This window comes from Nansenia antarctica (genome assembly GCF_963989245.1).
Source record: "Nansenia antarctica genome assembly, chromosome: 1".
Taxonomy (NCBI): Eukaryota; Metazoa; Chordata; class Actinopteri; order Argentiniformes; family Microstomatidae; genus Nansenia; species Nansenia antarctica.
The window spans coordinates 35,320,582-35,343,967 of NC_137674.1; the positions used below are offsets into that span (position 1 = coordinate 35,320,582).

At 44.7% G+C, this 23,386-nt stretch overlaps 1 protein-coding gene across 1 annotated transcript; it reads right to left on the reverse strand.

The window, feature by feature from the left end:
- Positions 1-763: 763 nt before the first annotated feature.
- hspa4l (heat shock protein 4 like) lies at positions 764-21,957 on the reverse strand (the record flags this gene model as incomplete). The annotated part of the gene is made up of 20 exons (XM_080545995.1): positions 764-973; positions 1,261-1,422; positions 2,523-2,642; positions 3,834-3,941; positions 4,619-4,744; positions 6,196-6,336; positions 6,960-7,022; positions 9,783-9,827; positions 10,398-10,594; positions 12,688-12,821; positions 13,737-13,843; positions 15,089-15,240; positions 15,458-15,534; positions 16,350-16,594; positions 16,953-17,086; positions 17,863-17,962; positions 18,874-18,996; positions 19,487-19,627; positions 20,178-20,235; positions 21,851-21,957. The coding sequence occupies 20 exons, from the start codon at positions 21,955-21,957 to the stop codon at positions 764-766; spliced, it is 2,550 nt and encodes an 849-aa protein (XP_080402121.1).
- Between the last annotated feature and the right edge of the window lie 1,429 nt (positions 21,958-23,386).

Sequence of the window (23,386 nt, forward strand, 5' to 3'; positions counted from 1 at the left end):
CTTAAAGACAAAAATGTATTTATTATTTGCCATCTTTAAATCTCATGACTTAAATACGGAAATGCATGAAAACAAGTAAAGGAATAGGCAGCCCACCAGCTCTTCTCTGTCTTTTGCTACCTGACAGATTTGGTGCGTCAAGCGTCGCCATTTTAACACTAGGAATGTATCTATATACACAACTATATGCACTGGCCTGTTTAAATTACTAAAATAATATTTACAGATTCTAGCCATACAGATATTCTTTCAAATCCATATATTAAATACAAATATATATAATATGTATTATTGCATACATATTTTTACTAATAATTGAAATCAGCCATAGCGATTGTTCAGACAGTAGCTAATTCTACTTATGTTCCACTACAAGGTTATGTGTGATCAGTTTCACCTTAGAGATGCAATGCATTATGGGACTGTTGAAATGCAAAACACACACAAAAGAATGTTTTTCAGAGAACCAGCATTGTTGTTTCATCTACCGATTGATATCATTATTTCTTCACAGAGTATGTCCAGCCCCTGGAGAGAGAAGCACACTGTTGTAGCACACGTGGGAAAGTCAAAAAAAGAAAAGAAAAGAAAAAAATCAACCTGGGAAAAAAACGAATGCACAACAATACAGCCCGCTGAGTGGAAGGTGGACGTGGAACAGTGGTCCCAGGTGAACAGTACATGTTGTGGTAGGTAGACGTTATCTAGATGGTCTGATGGTCGCTAGAGTGATGGCAGCCGCAGCAGAGCCGGCCTGGGGGGCTCAGTCCACCTCCATCTGTCCTGAGGGAGGCTTCGTCTTGTTGCTGCCCTTGGCCTCCCCCTTCCCCTCGGCCCCCCCCCTCCCCTCGGCCCCCGGCCTGGCCGTAGGGCCGTTGTGCGCCCCATTGCTCTTGTCGCCCCCCTCCTCCGACGGGTCTTCTGCTTTGGGCTTCGGCCGGTTGATCACCGAACTGCACACCTCCTCCAGTTCCTGAGGTGAGGTGAAAGTATGACGAAGAAAAAAAGTGTTGAAATAGCACTGAAATGATCGGGTTTTGTGGGAATTCAATTCTATTCTATGGGAATTTTGTATTTGTACTTGATTTTTGTCATTGTATTTCTCTGTTGTGTTTAATTGTTTGTTACCACTGCCTTGTATTATTCCTTTAAATAATAATAAAACATTTATCACAAAAAAATTAAACAGTTTTTGGCCTTATTTGGTTGTTCGTGTTGCCAATCTTACATGGAAAATATATCAATCACACACACACACACCTGTATTTTGGCAATGATGTCTGCTACTTTGACGACGGGGTCCTGGGCGATGGTGAGCTTGTTCTGGGCGTTCATCTTGCTGTTCATCCAGCTCATGCTCTCGCTCACACACTTCTCCACGGTGCTCACCTCCTCCGCGTTCAGATGCTGGTAGCGTTCGTCCTGAGGGTTAAGAGGATAAAGGAGATTTAGGAGATGTCACTTCCTGTCAGACAGACCTCCGCTTCATCTAGAAACATCTGTGGCGGCTGACATGACTTCATAAAACACATTTCTTTACCCTGGATCTAACAGAAATAGGATGGGGAGGGAACAGAGGAACAGACAGGACGAGGACAGTTGCTAATGAGAAACTATGTTGACCTAATCATTCTGAGAAGTGTGTACAGACCCCAGGAGACTGATCAAACCAAACATGGAGAAGTGAGGAGGAGCGCACTGGATATGAACATGGTAATACCCTGGATATGAACATGGTAATACCCTGGATATGAACATGGTAATACACTGGATATGAACATGGTAATACACTGGATATGAACATGGTAATAAACTGGATATGAACATGATAATACACTGGATATGAATATGGTAATACACTGGATATGAATATGGTAATACACTGGATATGAACATGGTAATACAGGAGAAACCATTAGTACAGTCCCAACAGAGCAGTGGAGTGGTTCACAGTAATAATGTCTTTGATATTGTTTGGACAAAGGCGTCTGCAAAATGCAATAATTCTTTGAGAGACATTAATGCGTAAAGGATGTTACTTTGGGGAAATCTTGGTGCTGAAGATACCGTAACTTGACTAACGGCAATGACTAACACTGTCCCCCATAGCTGCCTTTTTGTTTGTTGTGTTTATTTTTGTTATTTATTGTCCTACTTCTCTTCTTTTTTCTCTCTCTCTTTTTTTTCTGTAGGGTGTCCTTGAGTTTGAGAAAGGCGCTTTTAAATCAAATGGTAAATGTACTGACTTATATAGAGCCTTATTCCAAGCGCTTTACAACGGCCTCTCATTCACCCATTCACACACACATTCACACACCAATGGCAGCAAATTACCATGCAAGGCGCCGGCCCGCTCATTGGGAGCAATTTGGGGTTCAGTGTCTTGCCCAAGGAAACCTCGACACATGGCCAGCCGGGGTTTGAACCGCCGATCTACCGACCTTGCGATCATTAGACACCGGCTCTATCTCCTGCGCCACAGCCGAGGTCAAATCTATTATTATATTATTTATAGTTGTTACCTTCTGTTTGTAGGCCTCCACAGCCTTCATGTAGAGCTGCAGCTTCTTGCCCAGCTCCTCCAGGGCCCGCGGCCGGTCCTCCTGCTCACGGTGACGCTCCTGGATGGGCTGGCCGAACCTCTGGGGACGACAACGGGCCCGTTAGGACAGGACAACGTCACGCTAGGACAGGACAACGTCACGTTAGGACAGGACAATGGGCCGGTTAGGACAGAACATCGTCTGCTGTTACCTCAGCTAAATATAGACCCTTCTCTTCAGGCTACATCTTAACTGTCCCTCTTAAAGACCTCCTCATCCCCTCTACCCCCCTGTCCAGACCTCCTCATCCCCACTACCCCCCTGTACAAACCTCCTCATCCCCTCTACCCCCCTCTACAGACCTCTTCATCCCCTCTACCCCCCTCTACAGACCTCCTCATCCCCTCTACCCCCCTGTACAGACCTCCTCCTCCCCACTACCCCCCTGTACAGACCTCCTCATCCCCTCTACCCCCCTGTACAGACCTCCTCCTCCCCACTACCCCCCTGTACAGACCTCCTCATCCCCTCTACCCCCCTGTACAGACCTCCTCCTCCCCACTACCCCCTGTACAGACCTCCTCATCCCCATTACCCCTGTACAGACCTCTTCATCCCCTCCACCCCCCTGTACAGACCTCCTCATCCCCTCTACCCCCCTGTACAGACCACCTCCTCCCCACTACCCCCTGTACAGACCTCCTCATCCTCACTACCCCCTGTACTGTCCCTTCTAAAGACCTCCTCATTCCCTCTACCCCCCTCTACAGTTTCTCTACTATAAATAAATAAAATAAAAAAGTAATTCTTCTAGCATTCTACCTGCTATGGCCCCTGGTCATACCATAGAATATTTTTCATATGATGACTGGTGGATAGATGATTCACTTACTCAGACAAATGTATTTGTTGTAAGTCTCTTTGGATAAAGGCATCTAGTACTAAAGGCCAAAAATGTAAATGTAATAAATCAAAAATCACTGCTGGCTCCTATAGGAGAGCAGCAGAGCAGCAGAGCAGCAAGCGATTTTAAATGTAACATATAACATAATAATATCATAATAATAATAATAATAATAATAGATGCCAAATAGAAGGGTTTAGCTGACGTTTAGCTTCTATCCAAAGCGCCTTACGTTGCAGTGAGTGCATAACATTTCAATATATACGGTCCCAGCGGGGAGATGTAGGTGGTATTCCGGGCCATTCCGACAGCTAAATGGATGGACTCCAGGAGACGGGGGAGGTCTTAAAATAGAACAGGCGAACGGGGGAAGGAATAACACTGACCTTGAGCTCCTCCAGCTTGTCCACGTACACCAGCTTGGCCTGGTCCTCCCCCTCCTCGTACAGCCAGTTCTCTGTGTCCTCCAGCATCAGAGTCACCCTGGTACTGTCCTGTACGGAGGGAGGGAGGAAGGGTGAGGAAGGGTGAGGAAGGGGTAAGGAAGTCCAAAAACAGGCGTGAGGTAAATTACTCATTATCGTCTGTTACTAAGCATTTTACAGTATTCTATACAGGCCTACCCCTAGCCATCTCCCCCATCCCGGCCCCCCCCCCCCCCCCCTTGGACACGCATACAACCTCCCCTACCCCTACCCATCTCCCCTAACCCTGCCACCCCCCTGACATGCATACAGCCTCCCCTACCCCTAACCACCTCCCCTGTCCCTACCACCCCCCTCCCCGCTCGCTGACTCTGTGTTCCATGTTACCTGTTGTTTTTGTGTTTTCCCTATCTCCTATATTGTCAGTGTCTTTGAGCCTCGGAAAAGCGCTATATAAATTTAATGAATTATTATTATTAGTAGTAGTAGTAGTATTCTATATGTCTAAAATGTGCAATATTTTCCACTGATTTGCAATATTCTGCTGTGATGCTCTGATGCTCTGATGTTCTTAAATGCTGCTTTTTATACTTGTTTTTAACTTATTTGTATTGTGAAATATGGATGTATGTATGTGGTACATAAATGTTGTGGTGTGAAAAAAAAAAAAAAAATAGCAGATGTTTGTGTTTGTGTTGCAATTTTTAGAGGAATCTGTTTTTATCAAGTGACAGGTTCTTTCTTACCTCCTCGCTGATGTATTTCTCGTAGATACCACACAGCTTGTCTCTCAGGTCGTACACGTACTCCTCCACCGCGTTCTTAGCGTCGTTGCGCTCTTTCTCCAGCTTGTCCTGGATGATCATCTGACCCTGAGGGGCAGAGAGAGAGAGAGAGAGAGAGAGTCAGAGAGAGAAATAGTGAGAGATAGAGAGAGAGAGAGAGAGAGAGAGAGAGAGAGAGAGAGAGAGAGAGAGAGAGAGAGAGAGAGAGAGAGAGAGACAGACAGACAGACAGACAGACAAGTGAGACACCTGTGTCCAAAAGCTAAAATCAGCCCAACGGGCTGCTAAATGTCCACTCCCACCATGGAAACCAGCCATGCAGACTCTGCTGTATGTAGGCCAAACTCAGATTCATTATCAGCCAGTAAGGATAATAATGAGATAGCTTTGTTAAGGAAGGAGTGTGTTGTAGTTTTATATCATTTTATACTGAGAATTGAAGTCTCTCTACATACTGGGGAATCCAGCACTAAAGGAAGGCCTTCCCTTCCGGTAAGAGATGTGCCAAGAACTGTGGCGCAGAAGATTATGATTGGTCAAGCAAGAGTAGTGACTTCATCAGGCAGGAAACTGCTATAAAATGCTTGCCCCTCTGCTACATTTTCTGTGAGCTGCTGTAACTTTGCTTAATAAAAGGGTTAGAAAAAATTGATTTAAGCTCGTTGTGCCTTATAGGTTCTACTCAATCTACTAAGAATCAATTAAATCCACAACAAGTGCTTGAAAGATAGACCAGACAGGAACCAACTGAGAGACAACTGATGATGCATGACTCAATGAAGCAACAGGGGGCTAATAAGGGTAATAGAGCTCTAGGTGGTCGATTTGTATAATTACTCCTCCTACTAGAACCCCTTACTTTTAGTTTTCTTACTCGATTGAGCTAAGGACAGCATCATTTCGGGGCGGTAGACACTTCCAGTATGTTTATTTAGGGGGGGTGGGGGGGGGGGGGGGGGGGGGGGGGGTGCGGGTCGATACGATACGATCAGCAGTCCAGCGAGGCCCCGTGAGTCAGCAGCTCTGGAGGGAGATGAGACCAGGCTGCCACAGTGACACTCTCTGGAAGAAACGTGTGGTCCAGAAGGAGGATTTATTGCCCTACAAGAGCCCTGTCCTGTCTAGTGAATTCAGGCTACTGCCATCAGGACAGCGCTATCAGGCGCCCCCCAGAAGGACAAACCGTTACGCCAAATCTTTTATTCCTACGGCCACTCGGCTGCTAAATTAGTAGACCCAACAGGGAAAGAGGGGGTCCTTCCATCTCCTATGCACTTTTTATGCACTTTTTTACATCCTTGAATCTGTTCTTAAACTTGAACTGTAAACTTATGCACTTTTTATGCATTTCTTGAACTGTTCTTACACTTGAACTGTTGGACTTGCACTTGTGAACCGTGGACTGGGTGCTGAGCTCCAGTGATGAGTGTTTTGTTGTGTGATCGTGCATTGTGTTTTTGGCCATGAACTGTGGAAACTGAATTGCCCTTCAGGGATAAATAAAGTATTCTGTATCTGTATCTGTATCTGTGACTCACCTCGTACTCCACAAAGTGGCTGAGGACGTCCCTGTCCAGCTGCCTGACAGTGTTGGCCAGGACAGGTAGGTCCGTGCTCTTCACCCTGGCCTTGGGCTTGCTGCCTCCTGCTGCTTCCTGCTTGTCCCCAGGGACCCCCTCCTTTGTTGGGGGAAATCAAGTTTGATTGAGCTGTTTCAACATGACACTGAAGATCATCATCATTGTATACCTGACTGAAGTGCTGCTATACTACACTGCCCTACATAGGCTAACCGCAGTAACTGAAATGTTTATATTCTAAAAATAAAATATGATAAAATATATTTTATAAGTGAATAACTTCTATTTCTTCTTCAATATACGGTAAGTGATAACTTCTCAATATCTGTTTCATCTTGTGACAAAGTTTCAAGGTTCAATCTTGCTCCATTTTAGTGAAAAGGATAAAGATAAAGAATTGCAGTATTGCATTTGGCTGGATAGTCACTAAAGAACTTTAAAGCCATTTTTCTCAGTTTCACTGTTTGCATAGTTACTGCAGTTAGCAACAGTATGTGTGGAATTAATTAAATAATACTATAATAACTGTCAGTCATTTACTATGATGTTGATGTGAGGTACTATTGTGTATGGTGATTATGTCCTGTACTATTGTCACTTTAAAAAAATCTTGATTGCCTTATTGTCTTGTGCTGCAATGTCAGGAACCGAAGCCTACACTCGAAGCCTACACTCGTGTAATGTGACGTAACAATGACACTTGAAACTTGAAACAGACTGACCTTGCTGCTGGAGGCCTCCTCTCCTTGGTCCCCCAGGGCCTCCTGGTCCACCTGCATCTTAGTCTGAAGAGACAAGACACCTCACAGCAACATCACCCAGCCTTAACAATAAGAGTCCCTCACAATAACATCACCCAGCCTTAACAATAAGAGTCCCTCACAATAACATCACCCAGCTACACCCTCATAACCACGCCACCCAGCTCTGACAACCACGTCACCCAGCTAACAATAAGACCGTCTCACAGCCACATCACCCAGTTATAACAACCACATCACCCAGCTACACCCTCACAACCAGACACCCAGCTACACCCTCACAACCAGACACCCAGCTACACCCTCACAACCACGTCACCCAGCTACACGCTCACAACCACATCACCCAGCTACACCCTCACAACCAGACACCCAGCTACACCGTCACAACCATGTCACCCAGCTACACCCTCACAACCAGACGCCCAGCTACACCCTCACAACCACGTCACCCAGCTACACCCTCACAACCACATCACCCAGCTACACCCTCACAACCAGACACCCAGCTACACCCTCACAACCAGACACCCAGCTACACCCTCACAACCAGACGCCCAGCTACACCCTCACAACCACGTCACCCAGCTACACCCTCACAACCACATCACTCAGCTACATCCTCACAACCACATCACCCAGCTACACGCTCACAACCAGACGCCCAGCTACACCCTCACAACCAGACACCCAGCTACACCCTCACAACCAGACACCCAGCTACACCCTCACAACCAGACACCCAGCTACACCCTCACAACCAGACACCCAGCTACACCCTCACAACCAGACACCCAGCTACACCCTCACAACCAGACACCCAGCTACACCCTCACAACCAGACGCCCAGCTACACCCTCACAACCAGACACCCAGCTACACCCTCACAACCAGACGCCCAGCTACACCCTCACAACCAGACGCCCAGCTACACCCTCACAACCACGTCACCCAGCTACACGCTCACAACCACGTCACCCAGCTACACCCTCACAACCAGACACCCAGCTACACCCTCACAACCATGTCACCCAGCTACACCCTCACAACCAGACACCCAGCTACACCCTCACAACCAGACGCCCAGCTACACCCTCACAACCAGACACCCAGCTACACCCTCACAACCACGTCACCCAGCTACACGCTCACAACCATGTCACCCAGCTACACCCTCACAACCAGACGCCCAGCTACACCCTCACAACCAGACACCCAGCTACACCCTCACAACCAGACGCCCAGCTACACCCTCACAACCAGACACCCAGCTACACCCTCACAACCAGACACCCAGCTACACCCTCACAACCAGACGCCCAGCTACACCCTCACAACCAGACACCCAGCTACACCCTCACAACCACGTCACCCAGCTACACGCTCACAACCACGTCACCCAGCTACACCCTCACAACCAGACACCCAGCTACACCCTCACAACCAGACGCCCAGCTACACCCTCACAACCAGACACCCAGCTACACCCTCACAACCACGTCACCCAGCTACACGCTCACAACCATGTCACCCAGCTACACCCTCACAACCAGACACCCAGCTACACCCTCACAACCACATCACCCAGCTACACCCTCACAACCAGACACCCAGCTACACCCTCACAACCACGTCACCCAGCTACATCCTCACAACCACATCACCCAGCTACACCCTCACAACCAGACACCCAGCTACACCCTCACAACCAGACACCCAGCTACACCCTCACAACCACGTCACCAGCTACACCCTCACAACCACGACACCAGCTACACCCGTCACAACCATTTACATTTACATTTACATTTTTGGCATTTAGCAGACGCCTTATTCCAAAGCGACTTACAATCAAAACCACGTCACCTAGCTATGACAACCACAGCCCTCTCTCTCTCTCACGCTCTACTTCATCTGGACTCACTGTTCTGTAAACCTGTTACATTTCAGCACCCAGCTCACACATACACCAGTCATCAGTCAGGCATGATCTGCACCAGCTCTCATTGAAGCTGCACACCCCCTCCTGTTAGCCTCTATACACCTTCTATATCCTTTATATAAACATAGATATCTACTGTTCAGATCAATTAGAATGTAAATGGTCTGGTATGAGTAACACATTATTTATATATTATATATATATCATATTATATTACATTATATTAAATTATATCATATTATATATTATATAAAAGGATCGGACAATGATTTAGAAAGCAGAAACACCACAGGAACAGCCCAGCCTGCAGATACAGGCTATGAAGATGAGGAAATGTATCAGATCAATAACTATTCCAGTCACTTCATGTAACCCCTGGCAACGCACACTGCCAAGCCTGCTTGTACAAATACTTGTACAAAAGGTTCTGTCAGACTCCTTAACCAGAGTCTTAACGAGACCTGCGCTTCATATATGTGAGAGGGAACAAGTCGGCAACCGACCAAATGTTCTTTGACCAAATTACTTTTATTCTGAAAAATGTAGCTCACCGAATCCAATTGCACTGCAATATTTTGGCTCGACTAGTGAGTGTGTTATTGATTTTCCAACAACGTTTTAGTAAAATTAAGTGTTTTGAATCGATGCTCTTTTAAAGGTGATTTGAAATACATTAGGTCACCGCCCACAAATCTAAATTTTCCGGGGATAAAGGGGGTCCAATTTATTTACAATTTTCAGTCGGTTGCCGACTTGTTCCCCCTTTCACCAGCTGCCGTCACATATGACACCAGCGTTGGATGGAAGGAGAGCGGCCTTATTGACACACAGAGACCACAAACCTCCTCCTTATAGACGTCATCCTCAATGAGAGGACAGGCGTGCAGCTTCAAGAGCCAGAGGAATAGAGAGAAGATGGACTTGTGTGAAAAATCACCACACATGTGAAGATGTGTGAAGTCAGTGCACTACAAAGATCATATGTGACACAGTCTGATCATTTGGTCCGCATGTCGGCAACCAATCCAAATGTTCAGACTTTCTTTTGAAACACGGAACTATGTTTGCGTTCAACGTTGAGTATCACAACACAAACTCGCTAGTCAAGACAAAATACTGCAACAACGCAATGGACCTACAATGGACCTAGTTAACTAGAACACTACTTTACATTGTTAGCAGGCTCACAAAACAAGCTGTGTTAGTTGACTAGCGATGTGTGGTTGATTTTCAACAACGCAGAAATGTATTACATTTTTTCGAAAGAAAAGTCTGATCATTACATCAGATCCCGACATGAGGACCAAAGCATCAGACTGTTTCACACATAGGTGAGATTTGAGAGACTGGGACTACGTTACGTTGCCAGGCAACCGTGGTTGTTGTGACATCATTAAGTGACAGGAAGAAAGGGAGCAGCTGAATAATTGAACAGGTAAACACCTGTTCTCTGTTACCTGGTCCTCCGGCCGGCCCTCGTTCTGGACTGTGGGCTCCAGGTCCATCTGGACCTCCTCCCTCTCGCCCTTCTGCTTCTCTATGAGGGAGGCGCTGGACACGCTGAAGATGCCGTGCACGTTGACGCGAACCTTGACCTTCACCTTGGAGCTGTCGCCGTCAGGCTGGGGCACGACGTTCTGCACCGCAAAACGCCCTGAGAGAAAAAGAGAGAGAGAGAGAGAGAGAGAGAGAGAGAGAGAGAGAGAGAGAGAGAGGGAGGGAAGAGGAAGAGAGGGAAGGGAGGGAAGAGCGGGAAGAGAAAGGAAGAGAGGGAAGAGGAAGGAGGAGAGGGAGGAGTATGAACAGAAAGAGAGAGAAAGGAAGAGAGGGAAGAGGAAGGAGGAGATGGAGGAGGAAAAACAGAAAGAGAAAGAAGAAAAAGTTATGAAGGGTGGTTATTCAACTACACACCTAATTTAGTCATTTAAAATTACAAAAGCGCGCCGGAGAATTAATTAGTTAGGCCCTCGATGGAATTCCATCAGAGACAGAAGGAGAGAGGGAGGAAGAGAGGGAGGAAGAGGTCTGATTAGCTCTGTAATACCACCTGAGACGTCCCTTTTTAACAGACACACACACACACACACACACACACACACATACACACACACACACACACACACGCACGTACACACACATGCACACACGGACACACACACGCAAACGAAAGTCAGGAGAAAGCTCAGCTCTGAAATGACTCCTTCGGCTCGTAGGAACACAGCGCTCCGAGGGACATTCATCCTCAGTCCTAATTACTGGGGGGGGGGGGGGGGGGGGGACACCGGTGGGGAGACCTACACACCGGGGGCTCCAACCTTCACCATCAGACGGACCTCCAGGGAATACCACAGACACCTACCTACCCACAGGACAGACGGTACAGACGGTCTCCTTTCTGGTCTTCTCTCAGAAAGCTATTGGCCAGCTGCAATTAGTCCAAAATGCAGCAGCAAGAGTTTCTTTTTTTTTTTTTTTTTTTTTTTTTTTTTCAGATTTTATCCCTTTTTCACCCAATTTGGTAGCCAATTTAACCCAACTTAGCATCCAATTATCCCCTGCCTATTGTATAGGATCCGCCGCACGACCCCGTGGCCGGCAGTCCCAGAGGAGGGCGCCAGGCAGACTAGGCTGACTGGCTCCTCGAGCCCAGTACCGTTATTCCGGCACCCAGGGGGCGGTGTTGCGCGACGGATCCCAGTCCAGAAATACTCCTATACCCCCCTCGGAAGCGGCCGGCCAATATGCCGCTTCCCGTGTGCCTCGGCCATATCTGGATCTGGCGAGCCGGGATACGAACCCCGGCCCCGGTGGGCAGCATGCACTAGCGGCCAGTGCGTAGACCGCTACACCACCGCGGGGCTGCAGCAAGAGTTTTAACCAAAAACAAGCAGAAGAGCTCATATAACTCCTATTTTAGAGACTCTACACTGGCTTCCTGTTAAGTTCAGAATAGATTTTTCAAGATCCTTCTGCTTGTTTATAAAGTTCTCACTGGCACAGCACCAGCATATCTGAAAGACCTTGTGCTAGCATATGCAGCCCCCAATAGAGCTCTCAGGTCTTCTGATGCTGGTTTTCTCTGTGTACCACATGTACAAAAGAAGAGATTTGGTGAGGCTGCATTCTCCTTTTATGCACCCAGATTGTGGAATGCACTGCCAGGTTACATTAAGGGATGCAACCTCAGCAAATATGTTCACGTCAAGACAAAAAATCCATCTTTTAAATAATTAAATTATGATTATATAATGATTGGAGCACTTTGAGCTGCAACGTTTGCAGGAAAAGTGCTATACAAATAAAAGTTGTTGTTATTATTATTATTATTACAGGGTGGTCACAATGACAATGAACTGTTCTGGCTCTGCAGTGGAGCTGGATAGAATAGGACCATTGCCAACAGAGTGGTGCGGCTAAACATTTACATTTCGGTGAGGCTCCCTTCCAATTAGAATGCTTAAGATAACGTGAAGATAGAATCAAACAAGATCCTAATCATGACAAGTGCTATGGACAGAAGAGGACAGGAGAGGAGAGGAGAGGAGAGCAGAGGAGAGGAGAGGAGAGGAGAGGAGAGGAGAGCAGAGGAGAGGAGAGGGGAGGAGAGGAGAGGAGAGGGCAGGAGAGGAGAGGAGAGGAGAGGACAGGAGAGGAGAGGACAGGACAGGAGAGGGCAGGAGAGGAGAGGAGAGGAGAGGAGAGGAGAGGAGAGGAGAGGAGAGGACTGAGCTGAATAAACAAGTCTACCTATCCTGACGTCGGGGTAGGGCAGGTCCTGTGGGCTGCTGTAGAACGCTTCCAGGTCAAAGGGCTCCTTCTTGTGGAAGGTGATGACTTTGGAGAAGGGTGCTGCATGGTTCTTACTGTAAACCTCACACTCTCTGTGGGAAGAGAGAGATACATCAGGGTAAATATAAGATCATGATGGCATTGGGTAATTATGTCTGCTTATTACATTACATTGTAATGTTACTACAATTAGCTGTCTTTTTCTACATTTTGTTGTCTCAGTACTTCAATCAATCAATCAATCAATCAAACTTGTTTTATATAGCAATGCAAGTCATGCATTGAACGCAATTCCAAGTGCTGAACATAAAAACAACAGAAAATAAAATACAATACAATAAAACAAGAGGTAGGTTAAAATAAATACAACACAATAAAACCAGGAATAAAAAGAGAAATAGGAGATAAGAAATGGGAGTAAAAGGTGCAAGTTGAGATAAACATTAGATACAAAGCCAGGCTAAAAAGGTGTGTTTTTTAAGCTTTCCACGATATGTTGTTCCAAGATATCCACACTCTCTGCCGCCCTCAAGTCCTCCGGCAAGCCGTACTTGTACTGTAATCTTATCTTGTAGTTAGGCTGGTATTTACTAAGCATACTACAGTACATCTAAAGTGTGCCTACAGTAGAGGTACATGTTTGTGTTCTTTGTTCAGGGTGGTGGAAGGTCGTAGAAGGTGATCCTCTGTGGCTCAGTTGGTAGAGCATGGCGCTAACAATGCTTAGGTTGTGGGTTTGATTCCCACTGGGACCATATATACTGAAAACGTATGCACTCACTGCAATGTAAGTCACTTTGGATAAAAGCGTCAGCAAAACGGCATACATAGAATGAGGTAGTAGAAGGTGATAGAAGGTTGTAGAAGGTGATAGAAGGTAGTAGAAGGAGGTAGAAGGTAGTAGAAGGTGGTGGAAGGTGATAGAAGGTGATAGAAGGTAGTAGAAGGAGGTAGAAGGTAGTAGAAGGTGGTGGAAGGTGGTAGAAGGTGGTGGAAGGTGTCCTTACCCGACTCCGTCCTCTGTAGGGGACTTCCAGCGCAGGGTGATTGGGAAGGGAACCACGTCAGTGATGGAGAATTCACGCACCTTAAATGCTGGGGACAAAATTGCACACTACACACACACACACACACACACACACACACACGTGCACACACGAGTGACACATACAAACATCTTGTTACACAGTGAACTTTCCAGTAGGGTGCATCAGATGCTTCACAAGAAGAAATTCAGACTAAATACGTGACACAGTCTGGATCATTTGGTCCTCATGTCGGGATCCGATGTAATGATCAGAGTTTTCTTTCGAAAAATTTGAATACATTTCCGCGTTGTTGAAAATCAATGACACATTGCTAGTCAACTAACACGGCTTGTTTTGTGAGCCTGCTAACAATGTAAAATAGTGTTATAGTGAACTAGTTAGCAGTGGGGATTACACACCGAATCCATTGCGTTGCAGTATTGGCTTGACTAGCGAGTTTGTGTTGTGATTCTCAACAATGTTGAAACGTAGTTCCGTGTTTTAAAAGAAAAGTCCGAACATTTTTATTGGTTGCCAACATGCAGACCAAATGATCAGACTGTGTATTGTTAGCCTCATAGCATAATTGCTATTTTTTACTTAAGTCATATTTTGGCCAAATTGAGATATCTGCCTAACTCTACTCTCCTAACACTGCTGATTCACTGTGCATTATGTGCCTATGCCATCAGCCTATCAGAATGCTTAGAATTCCAAAATCACTACCTGCCCAAGTCATCTCTATGACATAGGCATTTTTGACACTACATAACAAGATGGCTCGGCTGACCAAGAGTGAAGCAAGGCTTAGTGAAGCATCTAAGCACCTAAGTGAGGCTTAGGCAATTATGCTATGAGGCTAACGATACTCTGAAAAGTATGTGCATCTCTGTGGGGTATCCGTTTGGAATGGACTATATGTGAGTGTTAAACTGAGCAAAAATATGAATAAATTCAAAGGCCATTATAAACAAACAGAGGACTCTGAGTAGTAAGGTGACTGAAGTACATCTTAATTAATTTTCTGCATTTGATATTTATGTCGTATATGGATATTTATGTTGTATTTAGTTATAGAAAGAGACTCTATTTTTTTGAATTTTTTAAATATATTGTAAGGAAGGGGCAGGACTAGATACGTTTTAACTTCCTCCTGTCCCCTCCCGAACGTGCTAGTGTAAATTGCACACGGTGAAATTGTGTTGGATAACTTTTTTTCTTTTTTAATTGTTGTGTTTTTATATGTTTTTACATGTTTTTTATATGTGTTTGGGACAAATAAAAATCTAATCAAATCAAATATGTGACTGGTGTGCCAGAGGGAGCAGCACCTGCAGGGCACAGCCCCGGGCCACGGCCTCGTCTGAGTTCAGTGTGGTGCTGACGTCTTTGCCGAAGAACTTGGAGATTCTCTCTTTGATGGCCGGGATCCTGGTGGCCCCGCCCACAACCTCCACCGCATAGATCTCATCCCGGCTCAGCTCTGACACACGCACACACACGCACACACACACACACGCAAGCACGCACGCACGCACACACACACACACACACAGACGCACACAATAGACACAGACGCACACACACACACACAGAAATATAAACAAAACACTGAATTGGAGATATTGCACTGTCTCTGTGTAACTGAATGTTCATCGACTAAATCAAATGAAACTTCTACCATCTTCAAAATCACATACTCGACTGTTCAATAACTGCTTTCAGCGGCGCCTCTAATCTCAGCAGGTATTGGGCGCAGAGTTCCTCAAACTGGCCCCTGTAGAGAACAAACAGGAAGACAAGAAGAGAGCAATCGTTAACACATACAGTGAGGGAAATAAGTATTCGATCCCCTGCCGATTTTGTTTGCCCACTGACAAAGAAATGAACGGTCTATCATTTTAATGGTAGGTTTATTTTAACAGTGAGAGAGACAGAATATCAACAAAAAAAATCCAGAAAAACACATTATATAAAATACTTATTTCCCCCCAACTGCATTCAACTTTCAGTCTAACGAGCTAAATGTAGGAGTAACAGAATCCCAAGTGTACCTGTTGTGTAACCATTGCTGTGTTAATTGTTCCCTGTGCCTGTTCGTTAACTCTGTGTTCTATGTGCTCATGTTATCTGTTGCTTGTTGTTTACGTGTTTTCTGTGTACCCATACTGTCAGCGTCTTTGAGTTCCTGAAAAGCGCTTTATAAATATAATGAATTATCATTATTTCACTTGTGACTTTATGTTAAACTGTTGGTCTGTTTATTATTTTGACCAAGGATATTTGGGTGGGTAGGGGTGGGTAGGGGAGGGTTAGTGTAACATTAGGTTAGGTACATTGTGTGATCTGTTGGTCTGTGTAGCTAAAATAAACAGGATTTTGCTGCTTTAAACTTATGTATATGTCTATTCATTGATTCACTCGTATACCAAATCCATTTGAATTGAAAACTGTTGCTTCTTGTGTCAAATATTGATATGCGATTAAAATGCGATTAATTTCGATTAATTAATTACAAAGCTTCTAATTAATTAGTTGTTGTTTTTTATCGCGTCCCACCTCTATTATTATTATTATTGTTATTATTATTACCTGTTCATCTTGCCAGTCACGTCAATGTCGTTCATGAAGCACTCGATGTTGAGCGGCAGGTCGGAGGAGTTGGCGCTCATCAGTTTCTTCAGCTTCTCACACTCCTGGTACAGGCGCAGCACGGCCCGGGGGTTCTCCTTCACGTTCAGCTTGTAGCGACCTTTGAACTCCTCACAGAAGTGGTCCACCAACGCCTCGTCGAAGTTACGCCCACCCAGGTGAGGGTCGAACGCTGTGGCCAGGACCTTGGAGAATTACGAGAGAGAGAGTTAGGAGTTCAGTTGTGGGTGGGTGTAGAGGAGGCGAGCAGTGATACAGCAAGCATTACAGTGCTTAATGAAGTAGTTTCAAGTTTCAAGTTGTATTGTTACGTCACATTACACGAGTGTAAGAGAATACAATTCTTAGGCTTCGGTTCCTGGCATTGCAGCAGAGGACAATAAGGCGATAGGCATAATTCAAGAGAAAAAAGCAACAATAGTACAGGACATAGGTGACAAATAAGACAGGATACAATTAGCAGTACAACTAGTAATAAAATAGATAGTTGAAGTAGTAAAGTGGCTGTGAGCTTAAGGTTTAGGTAAGTAGGTAGCCACCTACCTTGAGTTTGCCTTTGTTAAAGGCTGATACGGACACTTGGTAGGAGGAATGTCCCACGTCCACAAACACAACGTTGCGAGGCTTCTCCTCTGGGGTGGGGAGGTCCTGTTTGTAGATGCCGTAAGCCAGAGCCACTGTCATTTAGGAACACAAATATGTCACATATTATACATAATTTACACAATACATAATTTATTTGTTATAAATTAATTTCTTAAAAGGTGATGTGTACATTCACACACACACACACACACACACACACACACACACACACACACACACACACACACACACACACACAACTCCCCCCCCCCTATCTGACCCTATTCCCCCCCTACCCTTTTTCTTTCATTTAAAAAATCTTTACTTTTATTTCTGTCACTATGTCTGTCAATATTTTTGTTGATCGTTCATTTTTGCTTTGTGTGTCTTGCTTTGAAACACATTCATGGACCATGTGTACAGCTAAAATAATGGAAAAAACTGTAGACAAAACATGACATGATTGCAACATTTTTTTGGGAAAAAGGTGATGTGTACAGTACACTATGTGTTATAAAAACAGTTCTGGTCCCCTACACCAAAGACTACATCACATTTCTTATATGCTAATATTATTTTTGCTGTTTACAAGATTATTTTTGCAGGTCTCACAAAGACGCCCCCCCCCCCTGTGAATGTCATTCCCTGCTGAATTACAGGAGGGGAAAGAAAGACTTTAAAGTCAGCCTCTTCTAAGGAACAGCAGACTATTCTGGGAACACAACATCTATAGTTAGTGCTGAAATACAGAATAACAAATTCTGCTAATTCTCAGCTCCCTCTCATGTCTGCTGCGTATGAACATCTATTCAAAGTATTTCAGTGATTCTATCTTAACCAAATCTCACACTGTGTTGGAGCCACAGACCTGCCGTGGTGTCGTTGATCAAGCGCAGGCAGTTCAGCCCTGCGATCTGGGTGGCGTCCATCACTGACCTCCGCTCTGCGTCTGTGAAGAAGCTGGGGACCTGTTGAGAAAAGCCCTTGTTAGTGATGAGTCAATGATGATGTATGAGTCAAGTACAAAATGTATGAGTCAAATGGTCTAGCACCACGGTCTACAGTCATGCCCTCTCTCCCTTCTTCTCCTTGCCTTCCCGTCTGTCTTCACTGTATCTGTCCAATAAAAGGAAAAATATGAGTGGGACTGCCCCACTTAAAATAAAATAAATAAATAAATAAATGTACCATTCAGTTGAGCAGTTATTTACATACAGTAATATAACAATAATGTGATTATTTCATAGATTCATTATGTCTGGTTGTTTCATTTTGTATTCACAATTTCAGTACATTGGTGTCCCTAACTGTTGTCACTTATGTCCTGTACTATTGTCACTTTTTTTATTATTAACTTGAATTATGCCTAGTGCCTTATCATCTTGTGCTGCAATGTCAGGAACCGAAGCCTAAAGCCCAATGCACACGGCGTGCGATTTTGTGGCACGACAACATTCGATTCTCAATTCACACCACCGATGGGTGTGAATGGAGAATCGAATGTTGTCATGCGACAAAATCGCATCGCACGCCGTGTGCATTGTCTCATTCAAAACAATGGAATCGAATTCGGTGGTGCGACAAAATCGGGGCCGTGTGCATTGGCCTTAAGAGTTTTACTCTCTTTCTTACACTGGTGTAATGTGACATAACAATACCCAGTAAACAAAGAGTCCAAAAGACGTCCTCAGGGAAGCCGGAATGTGGGTTCAGATGATGTCTTTCTAGGACGTCCAGATGACGTCTTTAGGACGTCTTATGGACTACAGAATCGTCTTCTGTGGTCCATAAGACGTCCTAAAGACGTCATCTGAACCCACATTCCGGCTTCCCTTTTGGACTCTTTGTTTACTGGGTAAACTGTAAACCTGAGACGTACGGAGATAACACAGTCCACTACGGGCTTCTTCAGGGCCGCCTCCGACGTCTCCTTCAGCTTGGTGAGCAGCATGGCCGACACCTGCTCCACCGTGAACACCTTGTCTTCGTCCAGGTAGCGCACCTGGGAACGGGACACCATTCATGTCGAGGTCATTTACACACAGAAACAACCCCAACGATACAGCCCAAACAGGTGCAAATCAGAGTGAGTGTCATTTCTTCTGTGAAAGGTGGGTCGGAGGTAAAATACCATGAACAACAGGGAATAATTGAACACAATGACAATGGTACCTGCCAACACACACACACACACACACACACACACACAGACAGACACACACACACACACACACACACACACACATACACACACACACACAGCAGAATAACAATGGTACCTGCTAACAAACACAGGTGTGATGGAGCAAAATGCCAACGCAACACAATAGACGTGGAGAGAAGTAAAAAAAAAACTAACAGAAAACCCACAGTGACAGTTTGACAGTTTGTCCAGTGACAGTTTGTCCAGTGACAGTTTGCCCAGTAACAGTTTGACAGTTTGTCCAGTGACAGTTTGTCCAGTAACAGTTTGACAGTTTGTCCAGTGATACCTTGATGCCAGTGCTGCCGCTGGCTAGCTTGTGCAGGGTGTACGGCAGCTTGGGCTTCTCTCCCTGGACGTACGGGTCATCGAACGCTCGGCCATGGAACTTCTTAAACCCATGGACTGTGTTTTTGAAGTTTGTTATCATCTGAAACACGGAGAATACTATTACTCATATCATGTATCAACGTATCAGAGGGGACAATCTTACCCTCTCCTCTTAGCCTGTTAGCCTCACACAGCCTACATCATGTATTGTTCTTCTTCTGATTATTTTCTTCATATTTCTTACATTATTTTTGCTTATATATTGTTGTTTTTATGTCTTATGCACCAACCTCACCAAGTCAATTTCCTGTATATGCAAATATACTTGGTCAAATAAAATAATTCTGATTCTCTTGCATTGAGTTCTGAAAATGTAGAGTAAATTTGTAGATATAGAAGCTGTATACTATAGATAAATACCATAGACAACCAAATCTGACTCAACCAACTACTGTAGATCCCAGAACTATTTTGAACCAACATTAGGACAAAGCCAGATTTCTAGTTCTCCAGAACGACCACTTACTGAACTATGTTTTGCTTGAAACTTAAACCTGCCAAACAAGAAATGAGGCTAATCTTTTCATTCTACCTTAAAAAATAACTGTTCTGGCAGGATTCTATGTCATTAGACTTGTAATTCATCTTACTTGACCCTTGGCGGCATTTCCAATGGTGCGGTTTTTGGAGGCCAAAGAGACACAAGCCCTAGAAAACAAAACAAATAAACACATTTAGGAACAAATGTAGGCCTGGTAGTAATTAGCACTATGGCAGATATAGTAGTATACGGGGATAGATTGACATAGAAAGGAAGCATGCCAGGTCAGATGGCTGAGGGAATATTTTGTAGATTATTAAGTGAATTTCACGAGGGAGTCTGTGAGAGAACTACAAACTAGGGCAGTAAGACGGAACGGTTCACCTTCAGAAAGTAAGCGGATCCTCGTTTAAAATGTATCACTTTTCAAACTCTGTGCTAAGTGGCACACTTCTTTAGCAGGCCTTCAGCTGCGTGTTGTGTTGCTGACAAAGAGAGATGATGATCTAGATTCACTGAATGAAAGGATCCATTTAATCAGCTGGCTCTGAAAGGTATTCCTCCTCCTGCTTCTCTTCCTACTCTGCTTCTTCCTCCTCCTCCTCCTCCTCCTCCTCCTCATCATCATCAACAACATCAACATCATCATCAGCATCATCATCAACATCACTCGATCCATTATTTGATGGACAATGTAATACTCTGTCCGGCTCCCACTCACAAACTCCCCCTTTTGGTTTGAGTTTGGTCGGTGCATACTGAATACATATCTACACTGCATTGTCAGATTGTCAGATGTCCCTCTAACAGCAGCATAGGGTCTAGAGCTGCAGAACATTCCAGAGGGCCCATAAGAGTAAATGTCACCCAATGTCACCCAAACAGCCTTCTGGGGTAATTATGGATATGAGACAATCCAAGAGTACATAAACCCAGATGATTACTTTGCCAATATATAGTAGGCTATTAATTGTGGTTGGATTAGCACATTAAAAAGTGATCTTGACGTCAAATTAATTGGAAGGCAATTCACATGCGCTTTTTAATCATGTTTTATATGTGGCTGCTACTTAAACTTTTATTCTTTATTTCTCTTTAATCATTATAAATATGTTCTTGTTGTTATGTGTAATAACCTGAAGGACAGACAGCAGTCGGGTTCCTGCAAACTCCCGGAGACTATCTGCAGATTACGTTTATAATAAAATCCGTTATTATTTTTGCTGACACTCGCGTGCGAGTACAATATTTTGTATTATCAGTCAAAGAAAAAGAGGCCTGTGCCTATATGATATAATCCGACCCAATAAAGTAGCTCAATGGGTGTAACAATGTCTGATATGATAAAAGAGTGAGATTAAAGTTAAAAGGCTCATTCAACCCAAAGATGGACGGCTGTAATTATTCTGAGAGGTCATTAGGTAAATCGAGATACAACAAAAACTGCGGGAGAGACGCTATAACGTTGTAATAACCATAGGCCTAAAAGGGCATGAATGGCACATTGGAGAGCAAATGTTAACCTAATAATATCAACCGAATATAGGCTATATTCATTCTAAACGTTTCAGGAACATTAATTCATTAAACGTTTGCAGGAAGAGTGCTATACAAATAAAGGTTATTATTATTATTATTCATAATATTATTATTATTATTATTATCATTATAAAACACGCATCGTGGGGTCCAGCTACGCCATAGTCTCATTTAGTCGCAAACATTGCGTAACAGCCACAGCATCATCCTACAGTGATGTCAATGATATTGATATATACTCACGGTGTACATCTGTCACTGTATTCATTGGCGATGGTTTCGATGCCGCCGCTCCTGGCGACAGCGATGATACAGTTCTGGTAACCCACATCTATCCCTACTACTGACATGATGACCGCTGGGTCGATTGACTAAATGTTCCGTAACGCTTGACACTTGACACCTTTAAGGAAAAATATAATATTTCACCACAATGCGAGTTGTGCCTATATCTAATAAAATCTAATTGTGCCTTTCGCCCTCTGCATATATCTGAGACAGTTGGTTTACACTGAGCTAACTGAGTACAGTAGTTACTATCTGTTATGTAAGGCGAGCTGTTTATAGCCGTAACTCATTCAGTCCTAATCCCGGAGAGGAGGAGGATATCCAACGGTAGCCTCTCTCAGCCAGCCTCTGTCATCTACTGTAGCACCACCCGGCAGTCCAGCAGGAGGCAAACATGCGCAATGGTACGGTCGTACGTCTGGCATGCTTTATAAACCCGCCCTCTGCTGTCTTGTCATTGGTTGCCTGCCACCCTGGGGGTCTGCCTGATTGGTGCGACGGCCCCAACTGTAAGAGAAACATCTAGAACTCCTAGGGAAGGGAACCTGCTTGTACATCACCAATGGAGGTGTAGGTTAGGGATGTGTGTGTGTGGTATGGTATGTAGAACTATAGATGACAACAGCAGAGAGGCCTACCGTTAGACAGTATAGATAGGCCTACTGTTAGACAGGGCTATAGATAGGCCTACCGTTAGACAGGGCTATATAGATAGGTCTACCGTTAGACAGGGCTATAGATAGGCCTACCGTTAGACAGTGGTGCTATAGATAGGCCTACCGTTAGACAGTGGTGCTATAGATAGGCCTACTGTTAGACAGTATAGATAGGCCTACTGTTAGACAGTATAGATAGCCCTACTGTTAAACAGGACTATAGATAGGCCTACCGTTAAACAGGGCTATAGATAGGCCTACCGTTAGACAGGGCTATAGATAGGCCTACCGTTAGACAAGGCTATAGGTATGTCTACTGTTAGACAGGGCTATAGATAGGCCTACCGTTAGACAGGGCTATAGATAGGCCTACCGTTAGACAGGGCTATAGATAGGCCTACTGTTAGACAGTATAGATAGGCCTACCGTTAGACAAGGCTATAGGTAGGTCTACTGTTAGACAGGGCTATAGATAGGCCTACCGTTAGACAGGGCTATAGATAGGCCTACCGTTAGACAGGGCTATAGATAGGCCTACCGTTAGACAGGGCTATATAGATAGACAGTGGTGCTAGATAGGCCTACTGTTAGACAGTATAGATAGGCCTACCGTTAGACAGGGCTATAGATAGGCCTACCGTTAGACAGGGCTATAGATAGACAGTGGTGCTATAGATAGGCCTACCGTTAGACAGTATAGATAGGCCTACTGTTAGACAGTATAGATAGGCCTACTGTTAGACAGTATAGATAGGCCTACCGTTAGACAGGGCTATAGATAGGCCTACCGTTAGACATGGCTATAGATAGACAGTGGTGCTATAGATAGGCCTAC